Source organism: Crassostrea angulata, chromosome 9, assembly GCF_025612915.1.
Source record: "Crassostrea angulata isolate pt1a10 chromosome 9, ASM2561291v2, whole genome shotgun sequence".
Lineage (NCBI taxonomy): Eukaryota > Metazoa > Mollusca > Bivalvia > Ostreida > Ostreidae > Magallana > Magallana angulata.
The window spans coordinates 7,746,237-7,764,739 of NC_069119.1; the positions used below are offsets into that span (position 1 = coordinate 7,746,237).

The window sequence follows — 18,503 nt, forward strand, 5'->3', positions numbered from 1 at the left end:
AATTCTTTTATTCACTCAAGACCAGTTCATTGGTATTTAAGGTTCAAAATCAGTTTATACAAATGTACACAAACACAGTCAAGGATCACATGTACAGTAGGAGTAATAATGACGAAAAAAGGTTAAGTTTACAATACAATAAGTTGTTAAAATTGGTTTCTGGAAGAACAGACTTTGAAAATTTTCTTAATAAATATTGACAAATGTTTTACTTTTTTAATCTTTAGTTTTTAAGATCTGTGTACAAACATAGAATTGTGAGCAAATCTCTGTATCTTAATTGCTTATAATTCGAAGCTTAACACTCAAATATGGTTAGTAAATAGAAATTGTAAACAATTAAACACAAGAAACATGCATGCACTATAACAAATAAAGAACACAATTTATTTTTTCGAAATGAATCATATATACACTGTAACACATGTATATATACCTACATATTTCCTTCAGCGATATCAAACTCTATTTAAACTGAATAAACTCGAGAAAATGCCGAGCATCGATCTCAACAAAACCTATTGCATTAACCTACCATTACGCAAAAGATAATGCCGAATTACCGATAGAATGAATTGTATTTCAGTACTTTTTTGATACATCAGATTTTGCTTAATTTGCGCAGGTAAAGAGTTAACTGTTTGATCTACCGAAGTCTCTGTTTGAATTGATACGTAAAAATCACGAAATACGAGAGTTCCCAGGTTAAAATACAAAGCATAAATAATGCATACGAAACGAAAATCAGTCCTAGCTAACACCAACGTCATGTGTGAAATCTGTCAACGCATTGAAATATTTAGCCTCAATTTACTTCACAAAATCGGCACCAATATATTTTGCATGTTTCAAAAATTTCCCTTCATACACGAACTGTTGCATAAACAAGCAAATTTATCATAGTCAGATCGACCCTTTTTCGTATAACGTCATGGCTGCTTTAAACAAAGAACCTCGTTTTAGAAGTATGGAATACGAGTCTTGGTAAAATGGGTATGCAAACCCGGGCCGTGGCAAATTAAAAGCCGGGGTAGATCGGCAATCGTCAATTCCAAATACGCATTATTTTGCGGCAATATTTACAGCGAATACAAATATAACTGGTCCATCAAATATCCTGAAATTTTAATGAGATTGGCAGATTAATAACTGCCAATCTTTTGTTTTGACCAGGCCAAGTCTTGCCTACCCATTTTACCGGATGCCGAACCGAACCGAGGCTGAAACACGCCTTTCCTTTATCATTATTTTAGTAATAACTCAGACTTGAAACTGAATTAGACCTTAATTTTTGCAATTTATATTTTCCTTCCCATAAGGATAATTTATGCTAAACTACGTTGAATTTGCCTCGGTAGTTCTTGAGAAGAAGATTTTTTAAAATGCACCCCCCTTTTTCTACAGTTTCAAGGTTTTCTCCGCTTTGAATACAGATCGTATTTTTATTTCTGCAATTTATATTCGCCATCCCATAAGGATGCTTTGTGCCAAATTTGGTTGAAATTGGATAAGCGGTTTTAGAGAAGAAGTTCAAAATGTAAAAAGTTTACAGACGGACGGACAGACAGACGGACAGACGGACGACGGACAAAATGTGATCAGAATAGCTCACTTGAGCTTTCAGCTCAGGTGAGCTAAAAATTAATAACTTCCCTGACACTACTAAATCCTTCATAAATCAAAAGCTCCTGATTGGCCTTTCCAGGAAAAACCCTTCTCTCGACATTCGTAGACCTATCACATTACCTCTTCTTCATGCAATAATTCAGGCCCTACCACACACATGCCACTCCACTTACGAGTCAATTCTCTTCACTGCTGCTTACCTTTTAGCTTATTTTGGCTTCTTGCGTGTTGGTGAATTAACAGTCACAATAGGTACATCCCCTAGTAGAATTCTGCAAGCCAACGCAGTTTCAATTGCATCTCAAACCATACGATTATTCCTGCAGTTTTGAAAAGCAGATCAAACTGGCAGGGGAACCACCATAGTTATACCTATTGATCAGGAATCTTAAATATTACAACAAGCTCTGACAAAATTTCCCTCTGTAAGACCACCTGTTGAAGGCCCACTACTTTGCCATTTCGATAATACCAATTTTCCACAGTCCTTAACAAGACTTTACAGCATCTTAAGATCCCTCACGCAGCCTTTAAATCCCACTCTTTTCGCATAGGCGCTGCCACGGCCGCTTTCATTAAAGGTATCCCAGAACACCAAATTCAGTCTAAGGGGCGTTGGAAGTCAATGTGTTACAAGAAATACATAGGGCTATAGTCTTAAATTCTTTATTATTGCATCATTTTAACACGAATGCTAACATATAACAAGACTTTCAGGTCAAGCGCCACACATATGGTTAGTCGGATCATCAATTATTTCCAAAGCTAAAATACACAGCCAAACGCGCGCCGGAGGCAATTCAATGGGCCTTCACGACTTGATTGGGGCTGAGGTACGCTGGATAAGCAGACCTGGTATGAGGTGGGGGGACGTATTTACAAGCATTTCTACCGAGCTATGTTACACTACTCCTCCTGACATGTTAGTGATACATTGCGGAGGCAACAGTATTGGCGCATTACCTTTATTGGACCTTCGACTAAAAATGTTTGAAACTATATCTGAACTAGCTACAATTTTGCCTAACACTTTGTTGGGTTGGTCCGAAATTTTGCCACTGTCATGTTGGCGTTATATGTCTAGTACTATTGCAGCAGAAAAGTCCAGAATTCGTCTTAACATCGTAATTGCAACTCATGTTTTGAACTTGGGAGGGGCTTATATTAAGCACCTCGAATTAAATAAATATAACAACCAAATGTTTAGCTTAGACGGAGTACATTTATCCGAATTGGGCAATAATGTTTTCCTTGACACATTGCAGGGTGCACTTTATCTGTTCTCACAAACCCATTCATCAGTATATCCTGATCATATGTATTAGCTTATCCTTGTCACAAACACAACCTTATCCCCACCCCCTACTCTTTCCCTTTACTTTATCCCCAATAACCTGGTCATGGCTTGACCTTAAACTTGCCCCCAATTCCCCTGAACATATTCCCCTCTCTCGATGGGTTTGGGGTTGCAAATTGTCTGGCGGACAAACACCTTTAGCAAAGCTGTTTGTATGGCGGAATTAGCACCATGGCAAGGTTTCTCAAGTCTTTGATGTAGGCAACTGTTCCCAGGGCCTGCTCAAAGCTTGGGAATAGGTGGTCAACTGTTCCCAGGGTCCACCTAACCTAGCCAGCAACCCGCTTAAAGCAAAGCCACATTGATATTGACTTTCATATTTGAACTTTGATTGATTGATTGATTGATTGAACTTTGATTATTGATTTATTAATTATTTATTGATTGAATAACTTGATTGTTGAACTATTGATTTTGATTGATTTATTGTGCAGCCATATACCTGTTCATCAAGTGGGTGACAGGTCGGTTGTTAAACGTATTGCTAATTAATAAATAAGCCATGACCAAATCGCCAGCTTATGTTTAGCTGTTATCTTTTATTAAATCTTTATTTTTCATCGACATTGTATCCTAGATAAAAGTAGTTCTGCAGGGGTCGTAATATTATGCATTAATAAAAATTATTGAAACCTAAATAATGAGAAAAAATGTATTAATTTGCATTCAAATTCACAAGTCATTTACTTTGTTGCATTGTAAAACCATAGTATTTTAAAATGATTTATTATAATGATACGCATAAACATATTAAATCATAAGCTGCGCTCGCCCCAACGGTCGCCCCAACGAAATATTACGGTTTATATCAATCTAAATTTATACATTAAATATACGTACATAAACGACCTGTTCACTAATAGCAAGTACTGCAAATGCCAATTACTGTCATGCTACCTTTTTACGTCATATATATATATATATATATATATATATATATATATATATATATATATATATATATATATATATATATATATATATATATATATATATATATAAAGTTTTGCGCCGACACTAAAATTAAATAATGAATAAAGAATTATAGTTTTACCCTATTATCTGTAACTCCCATAGCCAAGTCTCGGGGAATAATTGTCTGACTCTTTTAATGGTGGGCTTATCTTCTGATGGTATCCCTTTTTCTATTTTCGTCTCTGTAACGAAGAAAAGATCGGTATGAAAAAATTTGTCAAGCCTGTTTTGTTCCTATTTTATTTATTGTATTATTGTATTATGTTTTACTATAAATTGACAAATTCCATGGTCCTTAACGATACCTATTCCTAAATTTGACAACATATAGTTTATATGCTAGTAAATATTGATAATCCAGAATAAATACTTTGCTTCAGTGTCAGGAAATTGTCATTTCGCTAAGGATAATATAAGACCTATTTTTTGTTAATATCTTTTAAAAAATGATTTCTTAAAACGTCCCCATCTTTTGTACACGTGCAAGCACTTGCCACTGTTGATTATGGTTAAATTGTAAATCATAAACCAAGAAATAAAAATATAAATTCTGAAAACGGATAATGCTCAATTAGATCCAGCTAAATAATAATTTTCCTACACACTCAAAGAATACCAACGAGAGATCCCAAGGCCTTGGCGGTCACTTTAGTACCATTGTCAGTAGCTTACCTGTTTAATTGCATTTTAAGCTTAATTTTGGAGAGTATCAATACCTATTTGCCATATTCCGCTAAAATAGACGCTAATATTCTTGCAGTTTGGAAATTTAAACATTATTGTGCATATTAAAAAAAGAGAAAGCTCTTTAAAAGTAAGAAAAAAAATGATGTTTTTGACTATACTTAACCAAAAACTTTAATATTTATAAATAACTGGCTATTTGCATCAATTAACGGTTTTATACTATTGTTATTTTGCATTGTTCACTTGTATATGTTCATTACAACAGTGCTGTTTGAATTACTCAACAGACAATATTATTAAAAAATATTACCATAGCCCTACCGAAGGACCTGAACTTCTGACAAAGAGTTAATGATTTTTATCATTTGGTAGTTTGAGGGTTTTATTGGCATAATCATGCATTCAGTCATCTAATCTACAGTAAATGAAGAGAAGATTTTCCTCGATCTAATACCATTTTCCTATAGAACCATATTAGCCACACACTAAGTAACAGAATCTCTGTTCCAGGGGTAATGAATTTTACATTTTTGGAGTTGGTTCGTTGTCATTATCAACAGGCATTTTCCCTTACATGTGAAGGAGTAGAATACTTAAAAGGTTTTTGAAATTTTGGCTTTTTTCATTTTGGCGTTATCTATTCAGCCCATTGGATGATAAGGTCAACAATTGTACAACTGAAATTCTTTCTGTAGTTTTCAAGAGGAATTTAAAAAAGAAAAATTGTTAACTCACGATGCATGGCGGAAGACGTACTAGGACCAATGACAGTTGGTCACATTAGTTACTCAGATGACCAAGAAATCTTAAGACAATAAAAGATAAATAAAATTTTACAATTGTCATTAAATGTACCAAAATGTCCGAAACTCGGGGTATACTGCACACAGGGTTTGGTCTTCAACTTTAAATTTGTCAATAAATGCAATCCAAAATTCTACAAATAAGTAAAAATATGATCACGTCATTGTATGAAATTAAAACAGGCATTTATGGCAGATCTAGTTCAACTCTCTCTCTCTCTCTCTCTCTCTCTCTCTCTCTCTCTCTCTCTCTCTCTCTCTACGGTAATAGAGAACTGTTCATTTTCTTTTTTCTTTTTTTATACTGTGTGATATCACCTTTCACTCTTTTTGGATTATATATATATATATATATATATATATATATATATATATATATATATATATATATATATATATATATATATATATCACTATGGGCAGGTATATGTCAAATGGAGAGTTATTGCACTGTTTGTGCTTATTATATATGTATTTATCTCTACAATGTGTATCGTTCCGATCCTCTCAAATTGTCATTTGACTTTATTCCATCGGTATCTCAAACGACTGTGCAATGCGCGGCCAGTGCGCTAGGTTCCGTTCGTCATCGAAAGCAAGTTTTTTGTCTTGCCTAGATCGTTAGCGCAGTGGCTGTTCACTGCTAGGAGAATGGGTTCCAGAGGTGGTGAGTTCAAGCCTCGCTAGGGGCGGCGGTGGAGCTCTTACAAAAAGTGAATTTCCTTGTGCTTTATATATATATATATATATATATATATATATATATATATATATATATATATATATATATATATATATATATATATATATATATATATGCGAATATATTACAATCAAACGTTTTCGTAAGGACCTTTTCGTGCTGAAATTTAAAATCACAAACCTTTTGTTTACTCTCAATAATAATCAAATCACTAAAAACAAAGTATTAAATGTCGAAGAAAACATTCAAAATTGAAATGAAAATTGCAACGTTGCTAAATATTATTAAAAGAGTAAATTATTATCATGCCTAGAAGCTACATCTCCGGCATTTATGATTTTACACGCAATAATTTTTTTTTAAAAAGTTCTGTAGCAGAAAATAATTAAAATCTAAAAACAAAATCCATGCTATATAAAGAAGATCAATAAAGTCGTATAATGACCGCGATCACCTAGTTTAATTTCACCTGAAAAGCTCGGAATGAATCCACAGGGCCATCATTTGGACGTTGAATTCTCACATTCTTATCTAAAAAAAAAACAACCAAATTCAAATATGAAGTATATACAATAATACAATGTCTTAAAATTAGAAATATTTCGGTAATTAAAATTAATTTAATTTAAATCAACTTCTCTTAGTGTATGTTAAAATCTGGTATGTTTAGCAAATCATTTCGACCGTAAAACTTTTACATATCAACCATATTGTAATCATATTTTAATTACAAAAAAACTGTCGACGTATCACATTTACAGTGTACAATATTTGGCGTAAATGCTTTTCACATAAGTTAGCGTGTATTTAAATTAGCGTTTTTTCTGGCAAAAGTTCCCCCCAAACATTTATGCAAGGCATGCATATACATGGATATATAACATTGTTATATTATTAATAAATTGCTAGCACTCTGATTGGCTCATATCCAACTATCTAGAAAAAACAGAACGTTTTATTCATCTGCATATGCCGAAGAGCTCAAATAACATTTGTTTTTCTCTACGTTGTACTTAAAATAGATTGTCCAATGAAATATCGCGTTTCTTCTTTTGGACGGCCATGGCTTCATATTAAATTATCGCTTAATAACACTGAATGAGATATGTCCCTATTAATTCGTCGCTGATCATATAATACAATATGTATTGCTGTTTTTCGATTAATACGGTGATTTAGCTACCCTCGAACTACAACTTTGTACTTCTCGGGTAGCTAAATCATCGTATTGACCTCAAAAACAGAAATAATTGTATAATGTATTTGATTGAACGGAATCCGTTTCCGCTAAAATGCTAAAAGAATATACAGCTAAATGTGATACGTTTACAGTAAGCAATACATCTTTCCGCTCCGTTTTCCGTGTCCTTTTGATAACAATTTTTTCGCCCGTTAATTATGCTTAACACGTCGAATGAGTCGATGTTTCTGTGGTGAATCTCATTACTTAACATCGTCGTTCTGATTGTGCTGTAAAACTGAAAGGCGATTTTGTAATTAGAATCAATCTTTTTTATTTGTATGTATTTGTTTAAACTGCTTTCAAGTCCATAACAAATATCTCAGTCAAAATTACATTAAAAGTTTTTAATGTCTTTGTAAGTCATACATGTATGAATGTTATATGAACTCTAAAAATGAATTGTTTACACTTTGAATTGAACATGTGGGCATGTAAAAATTTACTGACCAAAAAATAGAGAATCGTTAACAACAAAAGTGTTACAAAGAGCAGGTAAGATTTTTTTTTCGTCAAGTCGATAATACATGTTGCGCATGAAGAACATATACAAACTTGAGCATTTTATCAAATACAGTTCCTGATTATGATGCAAATAATTTAAAGTACATATGTACATGTATAATATATGAGTTTATCCATTAAAGGTTAATGTTTAACTTAGAAATAAATAAAAGGAACGCTAATTGTTGTAGAAACTGTTCAAATGTGCATTTTTCGGGTCTGAATATGACATTTGTTAAAATTTCCAACAAAGAATAACTGTAACAAAATAGTACCTTCTCAGGCGTCAATTGATGGTCTGCTTTTAGAAGCTCTATGCTTTTGTCCAATACCCCTATGGAGCAGACAGACCCAGGATCTCCTGTCACCCGGATGGTGGTGTTAGAACCGGGTTTAATTGGACTTTTAACGAATTCCATATTGACCTAGTGAAAAATACACCGCTTCATGTAAGCAATCTATATCTTGTCAGAAAAAAAACTGCTTGATATATTTCTATATCGGGTTGAAAGATCGGCATTGCTTTGTCGTCTATAAAATTGATCAATTACACAACATAATGTATATGTAGTTATCGACAGAAAAAATAAAATAGAGAAAAAAAGTGTAGTTGTCATTACTTTTAAAGGAGGTTTAGTGGTACATCAATTAGCAATCAAATTTACCGTAGCCTTTTTAACGATATGAGTTTGATGCTATAAACTATTATTTAGTAAAAAAAAAATATATTTTAGATTTTTTATTTCAATAATTTCTTATATCTTTGTAAAGTGTTCTTCTAATGACGATTTAATATGTCTAAAAAAATTCCTACCTTGTTATCAAAACAGTTCTCAACTTCAAGCCTTGTGAAACTGGATACCACTTCACCGTCAGTTCTGACGTAATAAACAATGACCTGGGACTCTGGGGCAAAGGCTGCCGTGATGGGTAGGGCGATTTGTACTCTCCCTACAAGGTTGCTCCTCTTGACCATATCATCTGGACATACGCCATCACAACAGGTTCCCTCTGTACAATCTTGAAATGTTTTTGAATGCGTTAGTTGAAATTCAAAGAAAAAAGTAAATCATAAAACAATATGTAAAGATGTTTTTTGAAGTTTTGTTTATCAATATAGCATTTGGAATGAATTATCATTTTTTAAAACTTAAAGCAAGATGCTGCTGAAAATATTATCGTAATTCAAGTAAATTAGGGAAAAGTCATACTTGTTGCCATTGACGTTGCTGTCGGAACAATTTGCATTTGAAGGTAGTGGTGGGGATCTGTGAATGTTGTCTGATGAAAATCACCCACGGTATACTGATGTTTCTTGTTTGTTGCATAGATTATACGCCCTCTAGACATAACCTGTGAAAGTTTGATACGAAATTGTATTTTTTTTTTTTTGGGGGGGGGGGGCTTCATTTCAGGTGATAAAAAATTGAATTACGGTGTTCCAAAACACGATATTTTGTGCATCTATAAAAATAACTGAAATGAAAAGACAAAAGCCTTTTACATTACCTTTATTTCACTATTATCCAATATAAAGAAAAATATATAAAAAATAAATCAAAGAATATTGAATTTTTTGTAATCATAGCTAAATTGTACATTGAAATTCTTTTCAAACATATAAATTGTTATATCAAAAAATTTTCACCTATTTATTCAGGAATTAAGAACTGTATTATCTAATATTGATAAAGAGATCCATTACTATGTTCATAAACAATTTATTCGACTTAATAAATACGTAATACAATTTACATTCTTTTTTATTTTTAAGAGAAAGTCTTAATTGGTGTTAAGGACTTTTGTCACAGAAATAACAAAAAGGGTAAGCGTAGACAGCCTCAATATCAATATCCATCGAAGGGACATAGTCATGACATTGATCAAAATTAATTTTGGTATTTTTATTGTTTATATGGTTTAGTAATATTTATGCTTTCTAAATATCAACCAAAATTTCGTTGTCAGTCGAAAAGTTATAATTTGTATATGAGCAAGATACGGAGCTTACAATTCTTAGTTATGTAAACAAGGCTCGTGCCCCGTTTTTGTTTGTAAACATTGGCTCAACCTGTACAATTAAATCCAAAATGTTTGGTTTATAACTTACCATGATATAAAAGTTTAAATTAGTGTCATTAGGAGTAGAATAGAGGAGACCAAGCTGGGAAACCTTGCCACATGCCAATGGTTGTTGAATATGTTCAATCTGTATATAACTATCTGAAGGTGAAAACCAACGCCTCACATTTTTGTGAGCAGAACCAATATAATGTCTGGGATACTGTTCTCCGTCTCCATTTTGAATAGAAAGTCCAACTGCCTGTGAAATATTTTCAAAATTTACAACATTTGTGAATCAGGAGGTTTATTTTGTTTTGTAAAACTAATATGTTTTCTTTTAAAATATACAGTTGTTTCAACATTGAAATCGTTTCAATATAATGTTTTTGCAAACATTATATTTTAATGGAAAAATAGATACAATTATTTATCAATTTTTTATACCGAAATTGAAAATGTAGTAATATTCTCAGGAAAATTATTTATGGCGAAAAATGCTGTTCCGTTCTCATCCGTATTGACTGTCAAAGTTAAATGCCAGGGCATCTGATATGTTGAAGCTTTAATTCGTATTCTTTCTTGTGGAATAGGAATACCCATGGGATTCTTAGCAGTAACCTATTAAAGATCATAATTTGCCATTAATATAATACAAATTAAATACCATTCTACAAAATGCATGCATACCTTACTTTAACTGTTCAAACGATCGATTACATGAAATGACTTATCACGAGAGTAAAAAGAAAACATTCAGGAGCAATTGCCTTTTTATTCCTCTTTGTTGAATATTAGTCCAATAGGCGTCGAAAACGGGGTTGAAGTGGGGGCGGGGCTTATGGTATCGTCTACACAAGTGTCAAGATAAAACAATTAATTGCTTTGACTAGATCAATCAACAGAGTTGTACCTTTCCGCGATATGGGAGTCCTTGTTTGAAATATCCACGATTTTCGTCGATGATTTTCAGAGTAGAGAACACATACGTAAAACCCGGCCCCTGATATTGGCTGGACACAATCACTCCTTGTGAATTAAAAAAACATAATTCTTCTACATCTATGCACTTCCAAACTGAGATTTTACATTTGTAGTTCGTCGATAAACTTACTTTATTCAGGATTATTTTTGCTCTTCTTCACTTATAAAAGGTTTGGCCTCATCTTCAATTTGCTTTAAGTTTTATTTTAAAAAGATAATTTTGCTGAATTCTCCAAGTCTTATTTTCGCCAGTTCAGGACGAAAAGGCCAAAAAATAAACCTGATTGCGAACGATATATATCGTTATTATATTAATTAATGAATGCTGATTAAATCATAAACGTACATAATGGCATGATTTTTTTTTCCTTTTGTTAACTGTTAAGTGCTTTTATCGCACACGTTGACGTGGAAACATATCTTTATTTATCCCACCCTGTTATGTAAGGCATGATAAAATAGCTTTTTAAATTAAATCTGGCCAAACATTTCTGTTATATCTTTTATGATTAATTTCCTTACTTCAATATGATAAAAAATAAACTGTTGACACCTAGACAAAATCTCTCGGAAAATATTTCATATTTTTATGTCACAACTTTGATCTATAAAACCAGAATCATCCTCAAAAAACGATTCTTCTGCTACAAAACTTCTAAGATACTATGTTTATACTTTTCCATTTTAAAAAATACAATATACTGTATAAAACCTAGATATTTGAAGAAGTTGCCAAACTTTTCTTTTAATAAGTAGCTTGTGAACTTCTTGTTCAGAACAATAAATAACCATTTACTCTAGATTAAGGATTGCAAAAGAAAATATTTAGCCTAGAGTGTGTTGAACATTAAATGTTCCCACATACCTGTTCCCTCCTCAGTGACGGAAGCGTTGATCTGAAGGTTTCCTGCACTATTTATCCTTGATGCGTTCACTGTGACCTTATAACAACCGTTGATCTAATAAGGAACACAATTTGTATTAGTACGATATGATTATAACACTTTTAAACGTCAATTTTGTCACAATAAATTTAGAAAACAAAAAAGGAAACAAAGAAAAAAGACACGAATTAACACCAACCCCCTCCCAAAATTAAAGAAAACAAGAGGCCCATGAGGCCACATCGCTCACCTGAGCAACAATGGCTTAATATGGGTGTTCAAAGGATGCTGTGCCGTATTGCCCCTCAGTAGAAAAACAAGAAAAAAGAATAACATAATAAAATATCGAAATTTTATACTTATTTTCCTACTTTTAATCTTTGACATTGTAACGTTATGAAATACCATTTTTTAATCAAAAACAAGATATTAAACTAAATTTTTAATAGGGGTACACTCTTAACGTCAAATTCCCTTTATTTTAGCTCTGCCCCCTCACTTTATGAAATGATCAAATTATATATGAGAGCATGAATATAGGTACATAAGTACATTTTCGTCTTTAACTACTAGCTAGTTATTGTATTCTATTTAAAAAATTCCTATGTTTGAAAGAAAAAAGTGAAAAGCTGTCAATGTGACAGCAAACCGGGTTTTCTTTTATGTGAACTGTATCCATAATCCATATCAACCCGTATCAAGTGAAATGGAGTACCCTATATGGAATATTTTGCCAAAAAATGATTAGGTTCAAAAGCTGTTATTTTTCCATAAATTATCAGACATCAAAATCCTAGCAATATGCGCACCTTTAAATTTGATATATGTACAATTGATCTGCAAAAGAACAATTTCTTATCTTGAGAACTGTAGAATGAGTTTTCCATACAATGAGGGAACCCTATATGCAATATTTTGCCAAAAATGACAAAGTTCCAAAAAATTGGTATTTTTTCATAAATTATCGGAAATCAAAATCCTAGCAATATGCACATCTCTAATATATGTACAATTGATTTCCAAAGAACAACTTCCTATCTTGAAAACTGTATGAGGAGTTACCCGTACAATGAGGGTACCCTTTTGGCAGCCGCCCGCCCGCCATTTTCACCATTTTAATATACGGATTTTTTCCGTTGGAAAACCTGGTTAAAAATTGTACCTCAATGCGCTCAAATTACAAACATTTCAAAATTTCATTGGTCTTCTGCATTTTAAACGATTGTTGTTTAGCAGGCGTGAACCCGTGTGACGTTTTATAACCATACTCACTTGATCAATGAATACACTTGAATAAAAATTGTTGTCATGTGATATGTGAAAGAGATATAATTTTAATCAATGCATATCAATCAATGCGTCGGAACCGGGGTCCCCCCCCCCCCCACACTTTTTTTGCAAAGTTAGACATAGCCGAATCCAAAATTAATTTTTTTTGCTTGTCAAGATTTCTGACAAGGTCTAGCCCCCTCTCAATAAGCTTCCGACTGCAATGTATTGACGGGCATATCACTTTATTTTAAGGCCCACCCTTTATTTTCATCATTATTCAAAATCAACATGAACAAATGGCTACAAATCAAGATGATTTTCCACTGTAATATTTTCTTAAGAATAAAGATAATACATTTATCCCTGTAACAGTAATGTTTGAAACTGTTTTGAAGAGGTCGTTTTTATTTAACTGTGTCTGGAAAAACCATCAAAGTTGGTGTAGATTTCATTTAATTCATTGTATAAAGAGAGGCCCCCAGAAAGTTGTTACATCATATCATCCTTTGAATTTTTTTGTTCAGGCATTTAACGTTTAGCGAGACATTTCTAGTGATCAATCAATATTTCAGCGTTAATCGTAGAATTAAATACAAGATACAGAGCTCACAATTCAATTTCTGTGCATTTTATTACATTCAACTTAAAGATTTTTAAACTTGGTATTTGCTATCAGAATGAACAAACGCATGACCTCAGTTCTGTGAGTAAAGCTCCGTATCTTGCTTTTAATTCGAAACTTGACACAGCTGAATATGGTAAGTAAAGAGAAAATTGTAAACAATTAAAACAGAAGAAACTTGCTGTAAAACAAGGGAAGAGCCCAATTTATTTTTCATAAAATATATATATATATATATATATATATATATATATATATATATATATATATATATATATATATATATTTATATATATATATATATATATATATATATATATATATATATATATATATATATATATATATATATTAATGGGTGAATGGTGAGAGAGTTATTTGGGATCACCTCGGAACCAATGGACAACAACTTAGAAGCATGGCACGGGAAGCTGAAAAGGATGGCCCTACCGTTCAACGTTCAAGTTTTTTGACGTCACGTTACTATGTTACCATTATATAGCTTCTGAAGATTTTAAAATGAAAGCGCTTAAGCTATATTGAACGTTTTTCGTGTTTTCTTATATATATATATATATATATATATATATATATATATATATATATATATATATATATATATATATATATATATATATATCTTTCTAGCAGCGAAAACAATCTCCGTTTAGACTGAAAATGCCGATCATCTTAACAAAACACGCTTTATTAATAAACCATTACATAAGGATCGTACCGAATTACCATTAGGATGTATAGAATCATAAACAAAACAAAAACAATAAGCTGTCTGATTTACCGAAGTCTAGTATATTTGATTCGATGCGTAAAAATTCCAATATACAGGTGATAGTTCCCTCAAGTTAAAAAGCATAATTAACGAAAATGAAACGAAAATCAAAACAACCTAAAACCACTGTCACAAGTGAAAATGTCAACGCATTGAATAATTTAACCTCAATTTACTTCAAATATATTTTACATGTTTCAAGTATCATTTCGCATGTAAGCTGTTGCACAACAAGCAAATTCATCTTCGTAAGTTTGACCTGTTTGTTAAGCGTCAACATTCAAACATGGCTGCCTCAACCACAAGGAACTTTCGTTTTCGATATGGAATACCGAACCCGAAGTTATAAACTGATTGACCGCGATGACCTCCGTAAATTACTTACATTTAGAACAGAATTCGCCCATAATTTTTGCAATTTAAATTTTCCTTTCCATAAGGATTATTTATGCTAAATTACGTTGAATTTCACTCAGTAGTTCTTGAGAAGAAGATTTTTTAAAATGCACCCCCTTTTTCTACAGTTTCGAGGTTTTTCCGATTTATATAAAGATCGGTCTTTCATTTCTGCAATTTATAATCACCTTTCCATAGGAATGCTTTGTGCCAAATTTGTTTGAAATTGGCCAAGTGGTTTTTGAGAAGAAGCTCAAATGTGAAAAGTTTACAGACAGACAGACGGACAAACGGACAGACGGACTGACGGACAGACGGACGACTGACAAAATGTGATCAGAATAGCTCACTTTAGCTTTCAGCCCATGGGAGTTAAAAAACAAAACAAAAACAAAATTAGTGAATATCTGATTCTCTGTTTGGGTTATTATTACATGTACGTAAAGGAAAGACATTCATCTATCATAAATATACCATTGAACGTTTATTGTGTGTGGTATAGAACAGCGCTTCTGATTTGTCAAAACTTTCAATAAAATAGAATATATAGAATAGAATATATAGACTTTCACCCGCGATAATTTGTTTGGACTTCTGATTGCACACAATCAAATTAAAGGATCATGGATTGATAAGAAACTAATAATGTAATTGGATCATTTTTATTTTCAAAAGTTTAATTTGGTCAATTTAACACTCTGGGGAAAAACGTTTTATTTTGTGAATTGAAAGGATGTTATTAAAAGATAAATCTTTCTAAACTTCTTTTTTAAAAAAGTATCAAAAAGGAAATATGCTCAAAAGAAATAATTTTTTCAGTGCACAGTACGCATTGATGCATCATGCCATTTTCCCTTTTGATGCGTCGACAAAATCAAGAAGTATTAATTTTTTTCATGGAGAAAATGTAATTATGATGTAGTTCAAATCAAGATTTGAATTAGTTTACAAAAAACCAAGACGTTCCTATACCACATATGCGTTGTAGAATGATGATCATACTTTCGCAAATGAGTCTAAAACAGTTACGAAATATCATTTTTGAAAAATAAGGTAATAACCTACCTCTGTTTTGAGGCTCTTTGAACAATGTGTTTCATACCGACTACTTCTATACCAACTTCTTGATTTATACCAAGTTTTATAGCACATTTTAACTTCCAACATTCCTTTCACTGGTTGTCCATGCGTGTAACTATAAACCAACGACATGAACAATAATGTAAAATATTGTCAAACTCTGAGGACGAACTGTCCCATTATTGGGAAAAAACAACATAAGGAAGGAAAAAAATCTACAAACCGAGCATTAAACTAAACTCTAAAAATAAAAAACAGTGGAACACTGGATTTAAACGTGTTAACTAAATCTTAGATTATAAATCAAAAGTCTGAGAAATAAAAACAACGTCTTACTCCGTCTGTGTAGGAGTGCTGAAAGATAACGCGTACGAATTTTCGAATTAATAAATACTCTGTGAATAAGCCAATAAATATGATACGTATACGTATATATGACTATATCCTTTTTGGATAAAAGAATCACTCCAGTACAAAAACCCCAAATTCTAGCGGTTCAACAAAATATGCAATTTGTATTTTCAACAAGAACCTACTACTTATCGAGGGGCTAGGTCAAAGTTGGACAAACCATACCCCTGTTTTAAAACCGAATACTCATATCAAATGAGGCAATGTGCCACATCAAAGCCTAAATGTATTTTTACCAACTGAAAAAAAAATCCCGAAAATTATTTCTATTGACTTTTGACGCTTAAATTCAATGCTTGTTCTCAGCATACTTAAAAATATATATCTTTATACAATTTGACGAGTGTTTACTATACATAACCATTTGATGTATAATTATATAAATATATATACAATATTTTATAATTATATAATTCAAGTTTCATTCATAAAATACACAACATAATAATCAATTGGGTCTTACAGGCCCAAATTTTATATTTGGAGTTGTCTGTTTAGGTATTATTGGTGCCAAACCAAGAATTTATTAAAATTGTTTAAAATTAGCGTTTTAACTTTAAAAAATGCTTCACATTTTTTTTTATTGAGGTCTTACTTGGCACAAATTTCAGCATCAATGATCCGTGAAAACCCCAGCAGGTAGGCCGGGGGTGTAATAACGACTTCATACTTTGGCAAAACTACAAAAAGAAAATACACTTGTGTTTTTAAACAACCATCTCAGCACATTTCGGATCATTCGTCATAAGTTACTGGCAAAATATTTTTAAAAATCACAATTTTTTTTTGATATAAACAAGCTGTAGTTATGTTTTGTTAACATATCTTGAATGAACCCTTATAAGTTTTGCTTTTTATAATTTTTCTATCTGGATATCTATTGTTAACTTAACAGTAATATCATATCACTAGTACTTCCGAGTATTGCAACTGTTTTGCTAAGTAACGTGTTTCCCATTCAGCAATCTATATGTAAACTACAACAGGCCAATAGGCCTTAACGGTCACCTGAGTAGCATATAACCCATACACAAACTTGTCGAGGAGTCTCATATATGCATTTAATTAGGTTACATTCTGGAGTAGAGAAATCATAAATTTGTAATAACTACCACTTCCCTGCCTGAAATCTTTCAAAAAGAACTGTGAAACCTATAATTTTTTCGAAAAACTTAAAGATCTGGTCTACAAAATCATGAATTCAGTTTTTCTTTCAGGTGTGTGGGAGTAAAAAAGTTAATTTTTTAAAAACTTTATGCATTAACACCAATACATCCATTTTGACCCTGCCCTAGAGTCAAAACCCATACTCCAGGGGACATGAAATTTAAAATTGTTGTAGGGGTCTTCCTGTTATACATAATTATGAAGTCAGTTTTTCATAGATATGTGTGAGAATAGAGAAGATTTTTAAACATAATATGCCAAAACACTATATTGTGTGGGAGTAAAAATGAAGATTTTTTAAAGATTTAATACATTTTTACTATATGGCCATATTGGCCCCACCATAGAGGCTGAACCCCGACCAAGGGGCCATGAATTTCACAATTTTTGTAGAGGGCTTAATGGACATTTAAATCTTGCATTTAGTTTTTAACAAATATATATGGGAGAAGAGAAGAAGATTTTCTAAGATTTAATACAATTTTACTATATGGCCATATTGGCCCCACCATAGAGCCAGAACCCATGACCCAGGGGCCATGAATTTCATAATTTTGGTAGAGGGCTTCATGGACATCATAACCATGCAACCAGTTTTTTCCTCGCACGTATCGGAGTAGAGAAGAAGTTTTTTTTTTAATTTGGCTCTTTTCCTGCATATTTGGCCCCACCTGTGGTGCCCCGGGGGTGATAGAGCCATGAATTTCACATTTTAGATTCCTCTTACCATAGAGATGCCTGACATCAAAAATGGTAACAATTAGCTTTGTAGTTGTTAAGAAGAAGTTAGAAATGTAAAATTGTTAACGCACGACGACGGACGAAAACGGATAGCAATAGGTCATCTGAGTTTACTCAGGTGACCTAAAAAGATGGCACCCACCTTTGTTTAAATAACAAAAAATCAGGAACCCTTTTTTTCCCTTATCATTTGATATTGA

At 32.4% G+C, this 18,503-nt stretch overlaps 1 protein-coding gene across 1 annotated transcript in view; it reads right to left on the minus strand.

Annotated features, from left to right (window-relative positions):
• Nucleotides 1-18,503, minus strand: part of LOC128163317 (alpha-1-macroglobulin-like) — a 51,386-nt gene that overhangs the window by 23,753 nt on the left and 9,130 nt on the right. The window contains exons 7-18 of the mRNA XM_052826884.1: nt 16,991-17,075; nt 15,970-16,099; nt 11,806-11,899; nt 10,870-10,985; nt 10,404-10,577; nt 10,006-10,218; nt 9,107-9,248; nt 8,710-8,915; nt 8,128-8,320; nt 6,621-6,661; nt 5,501-5,582; nt 4,038-4,140 (exon numbers count right to left, since the gene is read on the minus strand). Of these exons, the coding sequence (XP_052682844.1) occupies nt 4,038-4,140; nt 5,501-5,582; nt 6,621-6,661; nt 8,128-8,320; nt 8,710-8,915; nt 9,107-9,248; nt 10,006-10,218; nt 10,404-10,577; nt 10,870-10,985; nt 11,806-11,899; nt 15,970-16,099; nt 16,991-17,075 (1,579 nt within the window). The remainder of the gene's footprint in view (nt 1-4,037; nt 4,141-5,500; nt 5,583-6,620; nt 6,662-8,127; nt 8,321-8,709; nt 8,916-9,106; nt 9,249-10,005; nt 10,219-10,403; nt 10,578-10,869; nt 10,986-11,805; nt 11,900-15,969; nt 16,100-16,990; nt 17,076-18,503) is intronic.